Source organism: Rattus rattus, chromosome 8, assembly GCF_011064425.1.
Source record: "Rattus rattus isolate New Zealand chromosome 8, Rrattus_CSIRO_v1, whole genome shotgun sequence".
NCBI lineage: Eukaryota > Metazoa > Chordata > Mammalia > Rodentia > Muridae > Rattus > Rattus rattus.
Window position 1 is genome coordinate 81,461,901 of NC_046161.1, and position 24,590 is coordinate 81,486,490.

General features: G+C 44.0%; 1 protein-coding gene across 1 annotated transcript in view; it reads right to left on the reverse strand.

Annotated features, from left to right (window-relative positions):
- LOC116907706 (ras-specific guanine nucleotide-releasing factor 1-like) overlaps positions 1-24,590 on the reverse strand; it is a 69,151-nt gene that overhangs the window by 30,480 nt on the left and 14,081 nt on the right. The window contains exons 2-3 of the mRNA XM_032910830.1: positions 24,427-24,536; positions 14,436-14,583 (exon numbers count right to left, since the gene is read on the reverse strand). Of these exons, the coding sequence (XP_032766721.1) occupies positions 14,436-14,583; positions 24,427-24,536 (258 nt within the window). The remainder of the gene's footprint in view (positions 1-14,435; positions 14,584-24,426; positions 24,537-24,590) is intronic.

The following is a 24,590-nucleotide window of genomic DNA, read 5'->3' on the forward strand; positions in this document are numbered from 1 at the left end:
GCATCCATCTGCTGGCTCCGCATCCTAGCTACTGTGCATACAGCAGCAGTGAACATGTATGCACGAGTGTCTCTGTGGGAGGCAACGCTCACCTCTTGGACTGTCCTTTATCTTTCTGACAAAAACACATGGGCGAATAAATCAGGTCAGAGCTGGGGGCTCAGAGTAGGGCTCTGTTCATTGGCCTCTTTCTTCTCTGGGTTACCCTGAAGCACTTCCTGGGATCAAAGCTCTCTTTGGAGCTTAACTACTAGTCCAGAAAGATAGCAGTGCAGGGACTGACAGGACTTAAAACAAGCTCCAATTGTCTCATTTGTGGGTCATAGAGAATCAAGACCAAGGGCTGGCACCCAGGAGCAGGACATTGTACGTCTGTCTGAGACTGTCCCAGTGGTCAGGCCATACCCAGTGGTCATCTCATACCAGGGCTCACACTCACATAGTAAAAAGAAAGAACTTTCTAATGAAGAAAAGCCAACCATTTCCTCTCCTTGCTTTGGTGAGAGTTCTGTGGAGGGTGACTGGAACTGGTCTCATTCATTACAGAGCCTGATGGCTAACACAGGACCCAGCATGCAACACGCCCTTGTTGGCTACAAAAATAAGTGAATTAAAAATGGATCAGAGAAACAGCGGCCACAAAAGCCCCAACTATAGGAAGCTATAGTAGTCACTGAGCCCAGCACATCTAAAGGCAGAGGCTCGGGGGATAGACACGGCTGGCTGCCGGCAGGCTGTTCCCTCCTCAGAATAGGAGGCTGTGCCCTCAAGGCCACTTGCTGAACTTCAGGATGAATGGCTCTTAAAAAAAATGAAACATTGAAGCCTTTGAAAGTGGAGTGAGCAGTTTCAGGCTTTCCACTCCTAGGCTGCTAAAATTACCCTGGCTGCCCTTCACTTGGAGAGTGTCTGAAAACATCTACCTGGAACATTCAGTGGAGAGACCTGCTTACCTGTTCGCTCCCGCCCCGAACCCCGCTTTTATGGTCTCTGTACTGCTTCCTTATATTTTTTCCTCAGTCCTTAAGCTTGGAACATTGATGTGTTGAAATAAAAGGCCGATTCTTTGGCTGGTAGTCTAAAGGTTATGGTACACACACGTACAACACACACACACACACACACACACACACACACACACACACACACACACACACACACAGCCTGGGTGAGCTATGAGGCTGGGTCAACACCTTCCTCTTGGCCTAAATGTCTTCCCCTTCCAACCAGCTTGCTTTCTTTGCTAGTTTTGGTATTTGCACAGAGGGTAGTGGTGATGGTTTCTGTTGGGGACTAGTCTGTATTTAAAACTGATGGTGGGGGTTAGAGAGTTGGTGCCATGCTTAAGAGCAGTAGATACACTTCCAGGGGACCTGGGTTCAGTTTATAGCACCCACAGGGTGACTTATTACCATCTAAAACTTCAATATTTGGGGGCCTGATGTCCTTTTTTTGGCTTCTTCCGACACCATGCATGTAAAAACTGAGCAGACAAATGTGTAGGCAGTACCCGTTCATACCTAAACCACACAAAGACCCAACAAAGAAAGAGAACTTCAGACCAATTTCCCTTATGAATATTGATGCAAAAATACTCAATAAAATTCTCTCAAAGCAAATACAAGAACACATCAAAGTGATCATCCATCGTGATCAAGTAGGCTTCATCCCAGGCATGCAGGGATGGTTCAGTATATGGAAATCTATCAGCGTAATCTACTATATAAAACTCAAAGAAATAAAAACCACATGATCATTTCATTAGATACTGAGAAATCATTTGACAAAATTCAACACCCCTTCATGAGAAAAATCTTGGAAAGATCAGGAATTCAAGGCCCATATCTAAACATAGTAAAAGCCATATACAGTAAACCCGTGGCCAACATTGAACTAAATGGAGAGAAACTTGAAGCAATCTCACTAAAATCAGGGACCAGACAAGGCTGCCTACTCTCTCCTTACCTATTCAATATAGTACTGGAAGTCCTAGCCAGAGCAATCAGACAACAAAGGAGGTCAAAGGGATACAAATTGGAAAAGAAGAAGTAAAAAGTAAATTATCACTATTTGCAGATGATAAGTTAGTATATTTAAGTAATCCCAAAAGTTCCACCAGAGAACTATTAAGCCTGATAAACAACTTCAGCAAAATGGCTGGATGTAAGATTAACTCAAACAAATCAGTAGCCTTCCTCTACTCAAAGGATAAACAAGCAGAGAAAGAAATTAGGGAAATGACACCCTTCACAATAATCAAAAACAATATAAAATACCTTGGTGTAACTCTAACCAAGCAAGTGAAAAATTTGTATGACAAAAACTTCAAGTCACTGAAGAAAGAAATCAAAAAAGATCTCAGAAGATGGAAAGATCGCCAATGTTCATGGATTGGCGAGTAAAAATGGCCATCTTGCTGAACGCAACCTACAGATTCAATGCAATCCCCATCAAAATTCCAACTCAATTCTTCATAGAGTTAGAAAGAGCAATTTGCAAATTTATTTGGATAACAAAAAAACCCAGGATAGCAAAAACTATTCTCAACAATAAAAGAACTTCTGGGGGATTCACCATCCTGACCTCAAGCTGTATCACAGAGCAATAGTGATAAAAACTGTATGGTATTGGTACAGAGACAGGCAGGTAGATCAGTGGAATAGAATTGAAGACCCAGAAATGAATCTACACACCTATGGCCACTTGATTTTTGACAAAGGAGCTAAAACCATCCAGTGAAAGTAAGACAGCATTTTTAACAAATGGTGCTGGTTCAACTGGAGGTCAGCATGTAAAAGAATGCAAATCGATCCATTCTTATTGCCTTGTATAAAGTCCAAGTGGATCAAGGACCTCCACATAAAACCAGATACACTGAAACTAATAGAGAAAGTGGGGAAGAGCCTTGAACATATGGGCACAGGGGAAATTTTCCTGAACAGAACACCAGTGGCTTATGCTCTAAGATCAAGAATCAACAAATGCTTCTGTAAGGCAAAGGACACTGTCAATAGGACAAAATGGCAACCAACAGACTGGGAAAAGATCTTTACTAATCCTACATCCGATTGAGGGTTAATATCCAATATATACAAAGAACTCAAGAAGTTAGACTCTAGAGAACCAAATAACCCTATTAAAAATGGGATACAGAGCTAAACAAAGAATTCTCAACTGAGGAATATTGAATGGCTGTGAAGTACCTAAAGAAATGCTCAACATCCTAAGTCATCAGGGAAATGCAAATCAAAACAACTCTGAGATTTCACCTCACACCAGTGAGAATGGCTAAGATCAAAAACTCAGGTGACAACACATGGTAGTGAGAATGTGGAGAAAGAGGAACACTCCTCCATTGTTGGTGGGATTGCAAGCTGGTACAACTTCTCTGGAAATCAGTCTGGTGTTTCCTCAGAAAATTGGACATAGTGCTACATGAGGACCCAGCTATTCCCCTCCTGGGTATATACCCAAAAGATGCTCCAACATATAGCAAAGATACATGCTGCACTATGTTCAGAGTAGCCTTATTTTTAATAGCTCAGAAGCTGGAAAGAACCCAGATGCCCTTCAACACAGGAATGGATACAGAAAATTTGGTACATCTACACAATGGAATATTACTCAGCTATCAAAAACAATGACTTTATGAAATTCTTAGGCAAATGGATGGAACTAGAAAATATCATCCTTAGTGAGGTAACCCAGTCACAAAAGAACACACATGGCATGCACTCAAGAAAAAGGAAGACCAAAGTATGGATGCATCAGTCCTTCTTAGAAGGGGGAACATAATACTCATGGGAGGAAAAACAGAGATGAAGCGTGGAGCAGAAACTGAAGGAAAGGCCATCCAGAGACTGCCTCACCTGGGGATCCATCTCATACACAGTCACCAAACCCAGACATTATTGTAGATGCCAAGAAATGCATGCTGATAGGAGCCTGATATAGCTATTTCCTGAGAGGCTTTGCCAGAGTCTGACAAATACAGAGGTGGATGTTTGCAGCCAACCATTGGACTGAGCATGGGATCCTCAATCAAGGAGTTATCGAAAGGACTGAAGAAGCTGAAGGGGTTTGCAATCCCATAGGAGAACAACATTATCAACACTCCAGAGCTCCTAGGGACTAAATCACCAACCAAAGAGTACACAGGGAGTGACCCATGGCTCCAACCACATATGTAGCAGAGGATGGCCTTGTCAGACATCAATGGGAGGAGAGGCCCTTGGTCCTGTGAAGATTCGATGTCCCAGTGTAAGGGAATGCGAGGGCAGGGAGGCAGAAGTGGGTATGGGGTTGGGGAAGCACCCTCATAGAAGCAGGGGAAAAATCAGGAAAGGGGATAACATTTGAAATGTAAATAAATAAAATATCCAATAAAAAATAGACATGAAAAAATATATAAAAAATTTAGCCCCCGCGGTTCAGACACTGCCCAGACCTGAAGGGACTGGATCAACAGTTCTCTGCACCCAAATCCCGTGGAAGGGAGAGCTAAACCTTCAGAGGGGCAGACACGCCTGGGAGGCCAGAAAAGACTACACTCTGACTCCAGAGGAAAACACCTAACGCCATCTGGGACCCCGGTGCACTGGGGCTCTGGGAAAAGGCTGTGCAGGCCCTCCTGGTGGCCGCCCTCATGGAGAGCTCAAAAGCAGCCCCCCACAAGCAACTTGAGCCGTGGGACCACAGGTAAGACCAACTTTTCTGCTCCAAGAGACCTGCCTGGTGGACTTAGGACATAGTCCCACAGGAACAGCTGAAAACCAGTAGACAGGAAAGACTACACGCCCGAAAGCAGAACACTCTGTTCCCATAACTGGCTGAAAGAAAACAGGAAAACAGGTCTACAGTACTCCTGACACACAGGCCTATAGGAAGGTCTAGCCACTGTCAGAAATAGCAGAACAAGGTAACACCAGAGACAACCTGATGTCGAGAGGCAAGCACGGGAACCAAGCAATAGAAACCAAGACTACATGGCATCATCGGAGCCCAATTCTCCCACCAAAGCAAACACGGAATATCCAAACACACCAGAAAAGGAAGATCTAAATTTAAAAATCACATTTGATCATGATGCTGGAGGACTTCAAGAAAGACATGAAGAACTCCCTTAGAGAAATGCAGGAAAACATAAATAAACAAGCAGAAGCCTATAGAGAGGAATCACAAAAATCCCTGAAAGAATTCCAGGAAAACACAATCAAACAGGTGAAGGAATTAAAAATGGAAATAGAAGCAATAAAGAAAGCACAAAGGGAGACAACCCTGGATATAGAAAAACAAAGGAAGAGACAAGGAGCCGCAGATACAAGCATCACCAACAGAATACAAGGGATAGAAGAGAGAATCTCAGGAGCAGAAGATTCCATAGAAATCATTGACACAATGATCAAAGATAATGTAAAATGGAAAAAGCTATGGGTCCAAAACATACGGGAAATCCAGGATTCAATGAGAAGATCAAATCTAAGGAGAATAAGTATGGAAGAGAGTGAAGACTCCCAGCTCAAAGGACCAATAAATATCTTCAACAAAATCATAGAAGAAAACTTCCCTAACCTAAAGAACGAGATGCCCATAAACATACAAGCAACCTACAGAACTCCAAATAGATTGGACCAGAAAAGAAAATCCTCCCGTCACATAATAGTCAAAACACCAAATACACAAAATAAAGAATATTAAAAGCAGTAAGGGAAAAAGGTCAAGTAACATATAAAGGCAGACCTATCAGCATCACACCAGACTTTGCACCAGAGACTATGAAAGCCAGAAGATCCTAGACAGATGTCATACAGACCCTAAGAGAACACAAATGCCAGCCCAGGTTACTGTATCCTGCAAAACTCTCAATTAACATAGATGGAGAAACCAAGATATTCCATGACCAAACCAAATTTACACAATATCTTTCTACAAATCCAGCACTACAAAGGATAATAAATGGTAAAGCCCAACATAAGGAGGCAAGCTACACCCTAGAAAAAGCAAGAAACTAATTGTCTTGGCAACAAAACAAAGAGAAGAAAAGCACACAAACATAACCTCACATCCAAATATGAATATAACAGGAAGCAATAATCACTATTCCTTAATATCTCTCAATATCAATGGTCTCAACTCCCCAATAAAAAGACATAGATTAACAAACTGGATACCCAATGAGGACCCTGCATTCTGCTGCCCACAGGAAACACACCTCAGAGACAAAGACAGACACTACCTCAGAGTGAAAGGCTAGAAAACAACTTTCCAAGCAAATGGTCAGAAGAAGCAAGCTGGAGTAGCCATTCTAATATCAAATAAAATCAATTTTCAACTAAAAGTCATCAAAAAGATAAGGAAGGACACTTCATATTCATTAAAGGAAAAATACACCAAGATGAACTCTCAATCCTAAATATCTATGCTCCAAATACAAGGGCACCTACATACGTAAAAGAAACCTTACTAAAGCTCAAAGCACACATTGCACCTCACACAATAATGTAGGAGATTTCAACACCCCACTCTCATCAATGGACAGATCATGGAAACAGAAATTAAACAGAGACACAGATAGACTAAGAGAAGTCATGAACCAAATGGACTTAACAGATATTTATAGAACATTCTATCCTAAAACAAAAGGATATACCTTCTTCTCACCACCTCATGGTACTTTCTCCAAAATTGACCATATAATAGGTCATAAAACAGGCCTCAACAGATACAGAAAGATAGAAATAATCCCATGCGTGCTATCAGACCACCACGGGCTAAAGCTGGTCTTCAATAACAATAAGGGAAGAACGCCCACATATACGTGGAAGGTGAACAATGCTCTACTCAATGATAACCTGGTCAAGGAAGAAATAAAGAAAGAAATTAAAGACTTCTTAGAATTTAATGAAAATGAAGGTACAACATACCCAAACTTATGGGACACAATGAAAGCTGTGCTAAGAGGAAAACTCAGAGCTCTGAGTGCCTACAGAAAGAAACAGGAGAGAGCATATGTCAGCAGCTTGATAGCACACCTAAAAGCTCTAGAACAAAAAGAAGCAAATACACCCAGGAGGAGTAGAAGGCAGGAAATAATCAAACTCAGAGCTGAAATCAACCAAGTAGAAACAAAAAGGACCATAGAAAGAATCAACAGAACCAAAAGTTGGTTCTTTGAGAAAATCAACAAGATAGATAAACCCTTAGCCAGACTAACTAGAGGACACAGAGAGTGTGTCCAAATTAACAAAATCAGAAATGAAAAGGGAGACATAACTACAGAATCAGAGGAAATTCAAAAAATCATCAGATCCTACTACAAAAGCCTATATTCAACAAAACTTGAAAATCCGTAGGAAATGGACAATTTCCTAGACAGATACCAGGTACCGAAGTTAAATCAGGAACAGATAAATCACTTAAACAACCCCATAACTCCTAAGGAAATAGAAGCAGTCATTAAAGGTCTCCCAACCAAAAGAGCCCAGGTCCAGACGGGTTTAGTGCAGAATTCTATCAGACCATCATAGAAGACCTCATAACAATACTATCCAAATTATTCCACAAAATTGAAACAGATGGAGTGCTACAATTCCTTCTATGAAGCCACAATTTTTATACCTAAACCACACAAAGACCCAACAAAGAAAGAGAACTTCAGACCAATTTCCCCTTATAAATATCGACGCAAAAAAATACTCAATAAAATTCTGGCAAACCGAATCCAAGAGCACATCAAAACAATCATCCATCATGATCAAGTAGGTTTCATCCCAGGCATGCAGGGATGGTTTAATATATGGAAAACCATCAACGTGATCCATTATATAAACAAACTGAAAGAACAAAACCACATGATTATTTCATTAGATGCTGAGAAAGTCTTTGACAAAATTCAGCACCCCTTCATGATAAAAGTCCTGGAAAGAATAGGAATTCAAGGCCCATACCTAAACATAGTAAAATCCATATACAGCAAACCAGTGGCTAACATTAAACTAAATGGAGAGAAACTTGAAGCAATCCCACTAAAATCAGGGCCTAGATAAGACTGCCCACTCTCTCCCTACTTATTCAATATAGTTCTTGAAGTTCTAGCCAGAGCAATCAGACAACAAAAGGAGATCAAGGGATACAGATCGAAAAAGAAGAAGTCAAAATATCACTATTTGCAGATGATATGATAGTATATTTAAGTGATCCCAAAAGTTCCACCAAAGAACTACTAAAGCTGATAAACAACTTCAGCAAAGTGGCTGGGTATAAAATTAACTCAAATAAATCAGTAGCCTTCCTCTACACAAAAGAGAAACAAGCCAAGAAAGAAATTAGGGAAACAACACCCTTCATAATAGTCCCAAATAATATAAAATACCTCGGTGTGACTTTAACCAAGCAAATAAAAGATCTGTATGAGGAGAACTTCAAGCCTCTGAAGAAAGAAATTAAAGAAGACCTCAGAAGATGGAAAGATCTCCCATGCTCATGGATTGGCAGGATTAATATTGTAAAAATGGCCATTTTACCAAAAGCGATCTACATATTCAATGCAATCCCCATCAAAATACCAATCCAATTCTTCAGTGAGTTAGAGAGAACAATTTGCAAATTCATCTGGAATAACAAAAAACCCAGGATAGCTAAAACTATCCTCAACAATAAAAGGACTTCAGGGGGAATCACTATCCCTGAACTCAAGCACTATTACAGAGCAATAGTGATAAAAACTGCATGATATTGGTACAGAGACAAGACAGATAGACCAGTGGAATACACTGAAGACCCAGAAATGAACCCACACACCTATGGTCACTTGATTTTTGACAAAGAAGCCAAAACCATCCAATGGAAAAAAGATAGCATTTTCAGGAAATGGTGCTGGTTCAACTGGAGGTCAGCATGTAGAAGAATGCAGATCGATCCATGCTTATCATCCTGTACAAAGCTTAAGTCCAAGTGGATCAAGGACCTCCACATCAAACCAGATACACTCAGACTAATAGAAGAAAAAGTGGGGAAGCATCTCGAACACAGGGGCACTGGAGAAAATTTCCTGAACAAAACACCAATGGCTTATGCTCTAAGATCAAGAATCGACAAATGGGATCTCATAAAACTGCAAAGCTTCTGTAAGGCAAAGGACACTGTTGTTAGGACAAAACGGCAACCAACAGATTGGGAAAAGATCTTTACCTTATCTATTAAAAAATGGGGTTCAGAGCTAAACAAGGAATTCACAGCTGAGGAATGCTGAATGGCTGAGAAACACCTAAAGAAATGTTCAACATCTTTAGTCATAAGGGAAATGCAAATCAAAACAACCCTGAGATTTCACCTCACACCAGTGAGAATGGCTAAGATCAGAAACTCAGGTGACACAAATGCTGGCAAGGATGTGGAGGAAGAGGAACACTCCTCCATTGTTGGTGGAATTGCAGACTGCTACAACCATTCTGGAAATCAGTCTGGAGGTTCCTCAGAAAATTGGACATTGAACTACCTAAGGACCCAGCTATACTTCTCTTGGGCATATACCCAAAAGATGCCCCAACATATAACAAAGACACATGCTCCACTATGTTCATCGCAGCCTTATTTATAACAGTCAGAAGCTGGAAAGAACCCAGATGCCCTTCAATAGAGGAATGGATACAGGAAATGTGGTACATCTACACAATGGAATATTACTCAGCTATCAAAAACAATGACTTTATGAAATTCCTAGGCAAATGGAGGGAACTGGAAAATATCATCCTGAGAGGTAACCCAATCACAGAGAAACACACATGGTATGCACTCATTGATAAGTGGCTATTAGCCCAAATGCTTGAATTACCCTAGATGCACAGAACACATGAAACTCAAGAAGGATGATCAAAATGCGAATGCTTCACTCCTTCTTTAAAAGGGGAACAAGAATACCCTTGGCAGGGAATAGGGAGGCAAAATTTAGAACAGAGGCAAAAGGAACACCCATTCAGAGCCTGTCTCACATGTGGCCCATACATATACAGCCACCAAACTAGATAAGATGGATGAAGCAAAGAAGTGCAGGCCAACAGGAACCACATGTAGATCTCTCCTGAGAGACACAGCCAGAATATAGCAAATACATAGGCGAATGCCAGCAGCAAACCACTGAACTGAGAATAGGACACCTGTTGAAGGAATCAGAGAAACGACTGAAAGAGCCTGAAGGGGCTCGAGACCCCATATGAACAACAATGCCAAGCAACCAGAGCTTCCAGGGACTAAGCCACTACCTAAAGACTATACATGGACTGACCCTGGACTCTGACCTCATAGATAGCAATGAATATCCTAGTAAGAGCACCAGTGGAAGGGGAAGCCCTTGGTCCTGCCAAGACTGAACCCCCAGTGAACATGATTGTTGGGGAGAGGCTGGTAATGGGGGGAGGATGGGGAGGGGATGCCCATATAGAAGGGGAGGGGTTAGGGGGATGTTGGCCCGGAAACCGAGAAGGGGAATAACACTCGAAATGTAAATAAGAAATACTCAAGTTAATAAAGATAAAAAAAAATTTAAACTGCAAAGAAAGCTTACAGTGCATTTCTTAGAGACAGGCCTGAAAATAGGCACCAGCATACCACATACCACACTGTGATGTTTAGTCCTCTAACAGTCTTGGAGACTAGAATTCATTTTTACATCCATATTTATTTATTTGTGTATGTGATATGTGTGTGCAGACATGCATGCATATGTATAGAAATCAAAGGACAACTCCACTAGTCAACCATGTGACCCAGGACTCGACCTTGTAAGGCTTAGTAGCAGAAGTCTTTTTTTTTTTTTTTTTCTTTTCTTTTTTTCGGAGCTGGGGACCGAACCCAGGGCCTTGTGCTTGCTAGGCAAGCGCTCTACCACTGAGCTAAATCCCCAACCCGGCAGAAGTCTTTATCCCATGAGTCTGGAGGTTTTATTTAAGGATCAGTCTGGGATGCTGCTCGGGGGACTTAGGAACTTGGGTTGTTGTAGAAGTCTTAGGCTATGGCCTGTAGTAACTAGCATTCTCCTTCTTGCTTCCCTTTGGTCTCCTCCAAGCCCGTATGTCTCCTTTGTGCCAGCCCCATCTGAAAATCTTAATGCTCTGATAATGTTGTGCCCTGTGACAGGCAGTGGAGCAGCTGGGATTCCAGGTGTGTACTATCACCTGGAAGCTGAGACAAGAGGTTCACAAGGCCAGCCTAGGCTACATAGTGACACTGTCTAAAAAAAAAAAAAAAAGTCTGGGCTGGAGAGACGGCTCAGCAGTTAAGAGCACTGACTGCTCTTCCAGAGGTCCTGATTTCAATTCCCAGCAACCACATGGTGGCTCACAACCATCTGTAATGAGATCTGATGCCCTCTTCTGGTGTATCTGAAGACAGCTACAGTGTACTTATATATAATAAATAAGTAAATCTTAAAAAAAAAAAAAAGGTCCAATAAGGCACAGATAGAACAGTGGTGTGCAACTACCCAGTTTCATGAACAGGCCATTCAGTTGGAAGCATTGCTCTAAATTTCCACCAAATGGGTCTTTGTTGCCATTACAGAGGCATGCACAGGCACAGACACAGGCACACATGACCTGCATTCTGCTCCTAGTCCCCCAGGGGACTCTGTCCTCCCAAACCAATGATAGCTTTTTTTTTTTTTTTTTTTTTTTTTTGGTTCTTTTTTTTTTTGGGCTTGGGTTCGAACCCAGGGCCTTGTTCTTTCTTGGCAAGCGGTCTACCACTGAGCTAAATCCCCAACCCCCCAATGATAGCTTTTTAAGGCTAAGTACAACCTGAGTTCATTCTCTCTGACTTTCAAACACCTTGTCAGAACCAGGTCTCACACAGCCCCATTGTAGCTCCTGTTCACACTCTTACACAGCAGAGGAGAACAGTAGACATCTCCACACTCCTAGTGCCTTCCAGAGCACTCGCTCACCAAGCCCTCATAAGCTTAAGCAGCTGAGTGGTTAGAGGGACCACTCTGTCCTTACAAGGTTTCCCCCAGGCTGTTGAAATCACACACGGGGAGCTGGTGTGTCTACTGCATTGTATTGGGCTTGAGAAACCCTTGTGAATAGACATACTGGCCACATGGCCAGGTGGGAAACATGGGCATGAAAGGTGCATGATGAGGAGGAGTAGAAATGTGCAAGGGGTAGGACAATTTTGTGCTCTGGGGTGCTGGATGGTGCTAGGTGACTGCACAGTTGGGATCTGTGCAAGAGGGCGATGTCTGTGGTGGCTGAGAGTAAATCTTTCATGAGTAAATGACTGACTGCCACCCCACTGCTCTTGGCCAGAGTTAATAATTAGGTAATATAGCCATAATCCCCTCTCTCTCTCTCTCTCTCTCTCTCTCTCTCTCTCTCTCTCTCTCTCTCTCTCTCTCTCTCTCTGTGTGTGTGTGTGTGTGTGTCTGTCTCTGTCTCTGTCTCTATCTCTGTCTGTCTCTCTGTATCTGTCTCTCTGTGTCTGTCTGTCTCTGTCTCTCTATCTCTGTCTCTCTATGTCTGTCTGTCTCTGTCTCTCTCCATCTCTGTCTGTCTCTCTCTGTGTCTGTCTATCTTTGTCTGTCTCTGTCTCTCTATCTCTGTCTCTGTCTCCTATGTCTGTCTGTCTCTGTCTCTCTATCTGTCTCTGTCTCTGTCTGTTAGTCTCTCTCTGTGTCTGTCTGTCTCTCTGTGTGTCTGTCTGTCTCTGTCTCTCTATCTTTTTCTCTCTGTCTCTGTCTCTGTCTGTCTGTCTCTGTCTCTGTCTATCTCTCTATCTCTGTCTGTCTGTCTCTGTCTCTCTATCTCTGTCTGTTTCTGTCTCTCTACCTCTGTGTGTCTGTCTCTGTCTCAATCTCTCTTTGTCTCTGTCTCTGTGCATGTGTGTCTGTCTGTCTCTGTCTCTTGCCGTGCCTGTCTGTCTCTCTCTGTGTGTCTGTCTCTGTCTCTTTATCTGTCTCTGTCTTTCTATCTCTGTCTGTGTCTGTCTGTCTGTCTCCCTCTGTGTGTGTGTGTGTGTGTGTGTGTGTGTGTGTGTGTGTGTGTGCGTGCTGTTTGGATTCAGGGAGCCATGGTGGGTTATCATAGATCTCAGAGTTTTTCTCCAAAGCAGGATGGAGCCCAGAATGAGCCAGGAGTGTTGGAAAGAGGACATTTTTGAGCCAGCCTTTGGAAGACTGTCAGAGGCTTTCAGTACAGAGTAGAAAGACTAACAGATGGATGGAAGCCTGTGTTCCAGTTCCAGGTCTGTCACTTCTCGGCTGTGTGTGCTTGGACTAGAAACCTGAGGTCTCTGAGCCAGATCCCTCAAGACTTATCCTATTTTTGTTTGTTTGACTTTTGTTTGTGTAGCCCTGGCCATCCTGGGACCCTCGCAGTAGATCATCTTGGGGTAAGAGATGGGTCAAATGCGGAACTCCAGTTAAATGTGAAGTTGTGAGTTGGTGGTGGCTCTGGTATTGAGCTTTGCAGCTGCTAGGCAAGATGGGGTTGGTGGCTCTGGGGCTCTGCACTTTCTGTACAGGGATGGAAGGCACTGGCTATAGCTACAGGTATCGGAGGGAGTTCCATACACAGAGCTGCCCCTGTAGCCAAGGCTTTTAGTTCTGTCGTGGATACCTGCAGGTTCTTCACCCTTTCCTGTTGGGATTACATGTTTTGAGAGAAGCCTGATGGGACTTCACAGGGAGCACAGCTTGGGGACTGCAGACCTAGATCGAATGAATCCCCACCTCTCACTGGACTCTGCCTCCTTAGGTAGGTTCTGGGCTGTCTGTTCTCCACATTCTTATCCACATTGTTATCAAGGATGCCACATGGGCTTCTGGGAAGGATGCCCAAGGGCCTGTGCTCCCAGGAGTCAACAGCATCTCTCAGCATGATATCTAAATGTAGGTTCAGAAGTTCTGGGCTGGCCCAAGGCCTTGGTTAACAATGAGCAGCTATGCTGTAGGAGATATTTACAGAACTGGCGCTGACATAAGGAAGGCTTGATCCCATGCCATCACGGGTACACCCCAGAAGCTTGTGATTTGTCATTTGACACTTGTGTATCTGGTGCAGTCAGAGAGAACCCATAATAATGACCTATAGGTAATATGGTGCCTCCAGAGTCTGAGGTTGACAATGGTGATGGTTCATGTGTACCCACACACAGTCTAATAGCTTGTTTTCAAGCAATCTCACTCACCCTGACCATCCGGCTAGGTCATAGCAATGACTGCATTATATGAAACAACCCAGAAGCAGAGAAGTGGGGGACACAGCCCAGGTGGTACCTGGTAAGCACGGAGGTAGGATCGACTGCTCTGAAAGCAGGTCCCTCCCATCCTCCTCCCACCGCATCCTAAATTTGGAGGCTAGGGATTGAGCCTGCCCATTCACCCCCGTCCTGCAGAAATCTGGAAATGGATCTAGTCTCTAGGGACCCCAGCTTGTAGTCACCTCTGCCTTCAGGCGCTCGATCTCGACCTCGCCATCTTCGAGCTGCTGTCGCAGCTGCTTAGCCACGGTCTTCTCTGTCTCCACCACCTGCAGCAGGTGCAGGTACTTCTGCATGAGCGCCTCATGCTCTGTGGCCAGTATCTTGTAGCTGCGGACGGAAATGCATAACAGGTGAGATGCTGCCCCCCGTCTCTGGGCCCCACCTCATTGCACAGCAACTTCTGGTTGCTTTATTAGCTCGGCTCTTTTTGTTATGTTCTTTTCTTTTTTTTTCTGTCTCTGTCTCTCTGTACCTCTGTCCATCTCTCTGTCTCTACACACACACACACACACACACACACACACACACACACACACACACACACACACACACTCCTGGGACTTTAGGTAGATTTACATTTTGAAACATACCCCCACCACCTTCTCTTAACTCCACCCTCCTTCTGGGATTCAGCTAAAATGCCACCTCCTGGAAGCTTGGGTGGACTGCAGGGATCTTTTTGAGCATCTGAGCTTCTAGTACCCTGGTGATGGTGGGTGGGTGTATTATACACCTAAAGAGAACTTAGTGGACACTCGCTGCGTGCATCAGCCCTTGTAGGGTATACAGAAGACAAGTAGGCGCACACATCTCATTGTTTGGGTGATGCTCAAAGACACTGCAGAGAACACAGACAAATCAACTGGTGAGTTGTGGGCTCTCAGTGCATGCCACTCAGTGTATGCAACAAGGCCTTGTGGTCAGGCAAGATTTCCAGTAGGTCCTAGGCAAGACAACCCCCAGTTGGAGCTGAGGCCTCTGACTCTAACCTGGTTCTTTGGGTAAATACTCGCTGTAGGGCAGCCCTGGGTAGGAGGCTTGCATCAGCACTAATTGGTAACCAGGTAAGGTTGTTAGGTGGCACCAGATCAGAGAGAGTCCCAAAGGACAGGCAAAGGAGGGAGACGGTGTCTTGGAAGATGGTAAATTAGTATGTGGTGTACAGATGGACAGAGTGGCAGAGGAGGAATGGAGGTAAGGAGTGGCTTACCCTAAGGTCATCGCACCTCAGAAGAGAGACCTCTAAGTTCTAGGTCTGGCCTCTCCATGATGATCCATGGTATGAATAAGGCTGTTGGACAGCATCATAGCTGGGTAAGGAATCTGATTCCAGGAAGAGGCCCAGCCTCGGAGAACAGGGAGGCTTGGACACAGGGAGGTGTCTATCCAGATGGGGTCAAGGCCAGGGAAAGGGCCTTGGGAGAGAACGGTTAGAGTTCTCAGGGATAATGAGGTCTGGGTCTGTATCCCCCATTACTCCTCAAATTCTTCCTCTTGCTTCAACCCACCATCACCTCATGGTCTCCTGTTTGCCTTTCCTCTCTCACACCTGCCCTTTCCTCTGTGCCCTCTCCTCACCCAGCAAGGTGCCTTCTTCATCACTCTGTGTCTCCTTTCTTAGTGGTAGCGAGTCCATCCTTGGACTGGCAAAAGCCAAGATATCTTATATGCCCATCAAACCTCTCTGTAGGATCTCTTTCTCTTAGAGAAAAATGCCCTCTGCTCCACTATACATCCAGTCCAGCATCCAGAAAAGGCCCAAGCCCACACTCCTTTAGAGCAAACCAGGCTGTCTTTTGACCTCCCTAGCCCTACCTTGACTGTCAAAGTGATTGGACTGAGATAGCTAGGATATTAGGAGAGCATATAATCTAGGTGTTTCCAGAGACAATTAATGAAGGGCTGGGAGGACTTGCTTTAAATACGGGTGGTGCCATGCCATTGGCTGGAGGTCCAGAAGGAACCAAAGGGGAAGAAGGATGAAGCCTACGAGGTAGGCTATTCTCTGCCTGCTTTCTGGCTGCCATGAAGTGCCACAGGATCACAGCACAACAGAGCCCAAGGGACAGAGGAATAAAGCTACTAAATCACGACCAGATTAAACCATTCTTCCTCGAGGTTGTCCTCTTAGATATGTTACCTTTGTCTGTACTGGCTCAGCATAGTTTAAGAGAAAGAACAGCTCACCAGTGTCTCCTAGCACTTTGCACCCTGACGGTACAGCATCGGCTCTTAACACCTACAGCAACCGCTTGTGAGATCAACGGACACTTTTTATTCTGGAAGTTTCTTGTATAACCATGCAGCCCAGTACACAGCTGACCAGTGTGGTCAAGCTGGGGAGGGAGGTCTTTGTCTCAGCCTCAGGAGCCTGCTACCTGAGCCCACAAAGTCTCTGTGACTCTCAAGGTTTGAGGTGAGACTCTCAGGAGGCCATGATGGGTATAACCTTGCAATAATGAAAGGCTGTGCCAAGGGGCTGACGTGGACAGGGCAGCGGCAGAGGGCCCTGTCTTCTGATGGTGCCGGAAGGTGCCTTCTTGGGAGGAGGCTGGCAGCAGCCATGTTCTGAGAGTGGGAGGATTTGGCAGGAAAGGCTTGCCCCATCAGGCTTAGGACAGCTGTGGTGAGGAAGGGATCTGGAGATCCAGGGAAGAAACCACAATCCAGAGAACTGATCTCTGTCCTTAGCGCCACCCTTTCTTAAGTAATGGTCTGAGAGAGAAGCGGTTCCATTATACCACCATTAGATTAAAATGGCGGTCTGGGTGTTTCGCTTGTGAAAATGAGCACCTACAGGAAGGTCTTTCCATCTTCCTAGGATACTTAATTGTCTTCACTCGCAAGCGAAATTCAGTTGAGAGCAAGGTGTCTGTTTTCACACCATCCTGCTCCCTGTTCAGGGGTGTGAAGCACAGCTTCTCCATTAGTCTGGTCTTATTCGTGGCAGACACCTCAGTGCTCCAGGCAGGAGTCTCATCTGCAGGTGATCTGCTTGCCTTGCTTCTTCTCCTCCATTCCCCTCTTCCCCTATCCTCTTCTTTCTTTTCTTCTTTCCTATCTAATTTCTCCCTCCCCTCTTTCTTTTCCCCCTTTCTTCCCTCTTCTCTTCTCTATTTGCCTCCCCCTCCCTTCTACCTCTCTTTTCTTCCCCTGCCCTGTCTCTCCCTTTCCTTTTATCCTTATTTTAATAGGAGATATTATGCATTGAATGTGAAGTCCCATGTGTCAGAAAATAAGCACCAATAAAGTTGGGACCAAGAGCAGCAGGGTTGCCACAGGGGTGATTAGCAGTGGACTGCTAATCCAGTCAGATACCTCAGTCAGTAAAATGTCTGCCTCAAAAACACAAGGAACTTAGTTCAATCTCCAGAATCCAAATTAAAAAAAATAAAATAAAACAGGCCTTGATGGTGTGTGCTTGTAATCCCAGCTCTGGGGAGAAGAGATAGGCAAATAATCTAACCTATTGTGAGGACAACCTGAACAGACAGACAGACAGACAGACAGACAGACACACACACACACACACACACACACACACGAATTGACCAGTCTCTATCCACTACTGGCTCAAGGATGTTTGAAAGACCTTGCTTTGAGAAGTCACAGGGAACCCATGGAAGTCCTTCTCTACATCCAGCCATTGAGTATTCAGAGGCAGTTGCAACTGTAAGCTACATAGATGTGGCTGCCATTGAAGTCAGTGGTAGAATTTGGTGTTAGCCATAGGATACGGGTTTTGGCGGTATCCTGAATATAAGGGTTGTGAATCATAGAGGTTTCCACTCGGATTTCAAAACATGGCCTTGGAAGCTAGGCAGTATGGGAAGGTCAGAGTCCACATGGGAGGTCCCTGACAGCATGAAGCTATGAGAGTTAAAGATGAAGAGTTTTGGAGCCCTCAGAAGATTAGAGATGCCAAGAATGTGGGACACCTGACAAGGAGAGTTTCAAGAAGTGAACAGGGGCTTCTGAGAGGTGACATTGAGAAACTGGCAGTTGACAGATTGCCTGAGGCTCACAGAGAGGGAGAGGGGCCATAGCTAGACAATAAGATGGTGAACTTCCAAAATGGCAGGCTTCTTCCTCACCCCTCCCCACACCTCCACCTGAGACAAATACCTGACAGCTTAAAAGAAAGACTTGATTGGCTTTTTCTTCAGTCAGTAGGGCCCCCTGCTGGTGGACTGGCTCAAGGAGCCCACAGTCACATCAGGACATGCTTACCCAACAACTGTGGGCCCATCAGCCATCTTTTCTTTCCTCACAGGAATCAACCTTATGTTAGGGCAGGGAGACCCTTCAAAGACTTTAAAATACTCCATGCCTCGAGGAGAACCTGTGCTTCATGAACCTAGTCTTCACCATGCTTTGCAGAGGGTCTTTTCTCTGTGTGCTTGGTGTATTTGTATGTTTCTTCCCCTCTGATAAAAGCCGTTCACTCCCCAGCTACTTTCTCCAATTAGACTGAAACTTCCACAGTTTCTACTACTTGCCAAAGGTCTATTCAATGATGAATTCATCAAGGGTCAGTCCAGTGGTTAGGTCAGAGCCATGGGAGAGACTCTCTTTTGCTACCTGTTGTGTTGGAGATTTTTTTCCCCCTTGCCTTTTAATTCTTAAACTGACAAAGGAAATGAACCTGGTCAAGACTCATAGATGGTACAGCTAGAAAAGACTGCAGGGGTGGGAATTTTGAAGCCTATTGGAGCTCATACCATGTCCCAGATACTGGACATGCTCATGAAATGACCTGGACGCCAAGACATGGAGTTCCATGCTATAACGTTTGTCTGGCTGGCTGTTGACCTCATTCCTGGAAAGGGGAAAGTCCCATCCCTGTGTGTCAGAAGTACATGACTTCCTTTTATGTTGTAGGCACTCACACTACTGCTGCCTTGAGTCATTGAAGAGTTTGAACTTAACCTTCTGCGTGATTCTTGGACTATTAAGACTGGAGAGCTTTGGGGACAGAGTAAATTTATTTTATATTGCGAGATGGCCATGGGACTTTGGGGGCCAAGGGGAGAATATTATACTTTAGGTTTGAGTGTTTTTCATGAGCTGATGTTTAAAGGTTTGGTAGCCAGCAGATGGGCTTTGGGAGCAATCACAAGGGTTCTGACCTAATCAGTGGACTGACCTTTGATGAATTCATCATTGAAAGGACTGTTGGGAGGTAATAGAACTGTGGAAGGTGTAGCTGGGGAATGTGTCTGTGAAGGACATATCTTGTCCTCAGCTCTTGCTATTTTTTTCTCTGCTTCTTGCTTCTGGGAGGAGAACAGTATCTCTCTACCATACCCTTATGATAAGATGTTCCTATCCTAATGTAAGCCTAAGATTCACGGAGCCAGTCAACTGTGGCCTGAAGGCATGAGCCAAAGTCGGCCTTTCTTTCTTTAAGCTGAAAATCCCAGGTATTTGCTAACAACAATGAAAAAACCAATACCACCCTCCCTCCCTTCTTATTCTTTCTATCCACTCCTACCCCATCCCTTCTTCTCTCCATCCCACTCCTTCCTCTTCTGAAAACCTTCCAGTGGAGACTGAGTGAGCCTCACCTGGTGTGTGCACTGTCTTTATGAACTCATAGACTTTCAGAGCTAGAAGGAAACTCAGGGGTCATGAAAGGCTGACTGTATGATTTACTCAGTGAAGACACTGAAGTCCAGGGAGGAGAAGCAGTTTGCTCAGAACAACAGTTGGACAGTGGCAAAGTTGGAGGTGGAATTGGTCCTCGGACTGGAGAGTGCATTTCAGCCTCTCTGACCTCTGGCCTGGCATGAAGCTCTCACTAAAATGTTGGATATGAACCACATTGGCTGCTTTATCTTATAAACAACTATACTCACACACTATAGAGGCATCCCATAATACTAGACTATAATACATACAGTGTGAGAGAACACTGTGTCTCTACATGGTATTAATACACCACAGTGCTTATTTTTGTACATGAAATGTTTCTATTAAGTATATGTAAATAAAAACTAAATTGGGGATATGTAAAAATACTCTACACTCAATATGGCTGTGGCAGAGAGCCAGTTGTTGTTGCTGCTGGTGCTGCACACACACACACACACACACACACACACACACACACACACACACACACACACACAGAGTTATAGAATGTGATCTCCCAAGTTGATAGTCCCGTATAGAAGGAAAGGGTGAGAGGGTCATTGGATCCCCTCCTGAGATTCAGGACCCTCCTTCTGGTTATTTTTACATGTGACTTTGGGGTGTAGGAAGGTGTTAGAGTATATTGTCTGGGGAGAGTTAACAGAAGGCGGCTCCATCTATATGGATATGGGGAAGTCATAATCTATGCTGAATGAAGACTTCCCAGTGTGGGTGCTCTATAATCTTGCCAGCAATCCCTTACCACTTTGTGGCTGAACCTAATACATCCTCTAGTTTCCCAGGGTAAACCTTTTGCTTGGGACTTCACAAAGACAGGGTAGACATTATTTACTCCTCCCCCAGGGAAATAACTCTTGCAACACACGCATACCCACACATTTACATGTAGGTAGATTATCTCTCTCTCTCTCCTCCTTCTTCACCTCTCTCTTATGTTGAGGTTGCATAAAACCCATAGTTCAGTGACCTATTCTTGATTTCAGCCTCACAAGGTACCAGGCAGAAACCTCAATTGAGCCTGGATTTCTGATTTGCAGAACCACAAAATAATGGAAGGGTATTTTAAGCTGACAAGTGTGTGGTGATTCGTTATGCAGCAACAGAAATGTGAGACATTCTATTATTCATCATTCATTTTTAAAATGTAAAGTTCAATACACACATTGTAGAAAGCACAGATGCTAATATTACAGTGTTGAGGAAGACGAGTATAGGAAATAGCTTAGCAATCTGAGACTCTGCTTGGCTTGGGATATAAGGATTTTTTTTTTGGTAGAGTCTCATATTTGCCACTTTAAGACTGTGCATAATTGGGCACACATATGATTTAATCAGATAAATTATGGGAAAGGACACATGTAGAAAAGAGATTCTATAACTTAATATATCAATCAAGACAAAAACCCCCATCCTTAAACAACAACAACACCACCAACAAAATCTTTTATCTGAAGCCCATAAAAGGAAGTGCCAAACATTAATTGGGCCTTGAGTCCTCTCACTCTTGGGGCCTGATGTCATGTCACTCTTGACAGACATCTGACCTAGTCTATTCCTTTGCTACATTTACAATTTTATGTGAGCTGTTATTTTAGTTCTTTAAATAAGAGACCAAGAATATGGATATAACCAGTCCAGGTCCCAGAACCCAGTAACAATTTGAGCAATTATGATAAAAGGCATAAATTCATAATTAAGGCAAAGACAATTCCTAGGACCCAGGAAGCTCTTCCCACTCTATCCCACCCCAGAAGCAGCCACTACTCTGGTTTCCACCACCCTGGTTAGTTTTGTCTGATGTAGAAATTCATATAACTGAAATCATATAGCATATATTTTTGCTACATTTACTCAGCATATTGGTTTTGAAATTCATCCATCTCATTGTGTATAACTGTAGTTGATTCATGATTACTTCCCAGGAACATTCCATTTCGTGGATGCACAAGAGGCTTGCTTGTATGTTAGCTTGGTTATAATCATCATGGCTTATGGTTGTGCATTAGGCTGTTAAGAACACAGGAGACTTTTGCGGTCATTTTTCACTCCTCTTAGATAGGTACCAAGGAATGGAACTACTGGATGATAGAGCACATATTATTACTGTGAATGTCCTAACCATGTTTTTGTTTGGAGGAAAGAATGTGGACTTGGGGGCTTTGAATTAAGAAAGTAGTGGAATGCTTTAGGGGGGACTTAATGGGCCCTACTAGTAGAAGCAGGGATGATGGTGTGCTCAGTGTGATTTGAACTGCAGGGGCCTGGTTCAAGAGATTTTAGAGAAGAAGAATGTTAATAGGTTGCCTAGAGATTGCTCTTGTGATATTTTGGTGATAAATATGGCTGTTCTTTGCCCTTGTCTGAAGAGTCTGCTTGAGGCTAAGGTGACAAGATTTAAATTTTCTTTGACAAAGAAAATCTCAAAACAGCCTAGTATAGACTCTGTCCTGTGGTTCACTCTTATGAAAAGTGGGCTTTGCAAATGGAGCAACCTGTACAAGGAAAAGTACAAAATATGTGGTTCAGGGATCAAAGGGGCACTGGGAAGTGCAATGAAACTAAGTCTTGTGTTCAGGGAGATAAACAGATTAAAGATATTTTGTGGAATTAAGGTTGTGGTGACCTCAGGGCAAGATTCTACCCAGCTAAGCTTCCATCTTGTGAAAAGGATGTTCCCCAAGGGACACTGCCACCTCCTGTAAATTTTAATGCATTTGCAGTTGTACAAGGGATAGTTATATCATGTTAGGCATTGTATGACCTGGTAATTGTTTCTCTTTGGACGTAGAAGACATGTCCAAGGGGTGGATTGTGATGGCTAGTCTCTGTTGTCAGCTTTACTACATCTGGAGTGAACTACAATCCAGAAATGGAGGGCACACCTGATCTGGATCTTAAGGCAGGAAACAATATGCCTCTGATCCAGATCTTGAGGCTGAGAGACACAGGCTTTGATCTGCATCTTGAGGTAAGATGAGACACACTTTTGATCTGGACCAACATATGCCTTTAATTCAGATCTTGAGGCGCAGTGGCCATGCTTATAAAGATCTATATTAAAGAGGAATTAAAGAAAAGCTTAGGTCCAGGCATGTATCCGAGCATTTAGGAAACAGAAACATGCAGATCTCTGAGTTCAAGGTCAGCCTGGTCCACAGAGCAAGTCTCAGAACAGCCAAGCTTAGGCAGTGAAGGAAGCCATTGAAAACAGAAAGCTGGTGAAGTCATAACTGAATAAGGGGGCCATGTTGCAGCCCTATCAGGCAGCAGAACTTGGCAGCTTTGCCTTGTGGGTCTGACTTTAACATCAAAATGGAGTCTCCCTCTGCATCTAAGGAAAGCCGCAGAGGCCAAAAATATGTCAGGGGTGTCTCTGCATAGAGGCCCAGAAAGGCCATTGTGTGAAGCTGTAAAAGGCCATTGTGTGAGGCTCTGAAGTTGAAGCCTGGATTGCCTTGGAGACCCCGAGGTGTTGTAGATGCCAGAGTTGTGGGATACCTGCCAAGGACAACTGCTAACTGAGAGTGGAAACAGCCCAAGAGAAAGAAGTCCATTGCAGACGACAAAGATGGCAGGAAGTTAGAGATCTGAGGCGGGCTTCCACATCAGATACGGAGATTCAGAGTGTGCAGTTGGCCCAGCTGGTTTTTGCTCTTGGTTTGGTCCAGTATTTTCTCACTGTGTTCCTTTCTCTGTGGCTAGTAACAGTAATATAAATCCTTTGCCATGATATGTTGGAAGTATGTGACCTGTTTGTTTTTATTTTGATTTTATCGGGGATTACAGCTAAGGAATTACGTGAGTCTCAAAAGAGACTTTGAACCTTGGACTTTAAAACATTGTTGCGATTGTGATGTAGTATGAGGACTTTTAAATTGGACTACATGCATTTTGCATTATGTTATGGCTACAAGCCTAAGGGAACCAGGGAGTGAAGTGTAGTGGTTTGAATAGGTTTGGCTCCCATAGATTCATGTGTTCGAATGCTTGGTCCATAGGGAATGGCACTATTAGGAGGTGTGGCCTTACTGGAGGAGGTGTGGCCTTGTTAGAGGAAGCATGTCACTGTGCGGGCAGGCCTTTGAGGTCTTAATGCTCAAGGTATGCCCAGTGTGAGACATATCCAGTCTCATTCTGGCTGCCATTGTATCAAGATAGAGAACTCTTGGTTCCTCCAGTGCCATGCCTGCCTGCACATTGCCATGCGTCCTGCCATGATGATAACGGGCCGAACCTCTAAAACTGTAAGTCAGCCCCACTTAACTGTTTACCTTTATTAGAGTTGTGTTGGTCACTAAGACAAGATGAAGCTATATGCTTGGAGCAGAGAGGGACTCTGCAGTGTTCTCTCTCATTCTCTGGGACAGCCTAGACTGGGTCCCAACAAGAGATGCTTTTAAAGGATCTATGCTGCCCTCTCCTCCTTTCCCACCTGCTCGTTCTGAGGATTGGACCTGCAGAAACTTGCTTGGTTTGGTGTCTGTTGCCTAGACAGTTTATCAAGGCGACACATACCTGGCGCGAGCAATCGCTGCCACCCACTCGTCACAGTCCTTGGAGTCATCGGTCCTCAGCTCTAGGGACTTCTGGTTGTCATTGGAGAAGCTCACTGTGAAGTAATGATGCTGCACAGAGAAAAAGACACAGACACCTCCAGTGACCAGGATGCCCACACATCC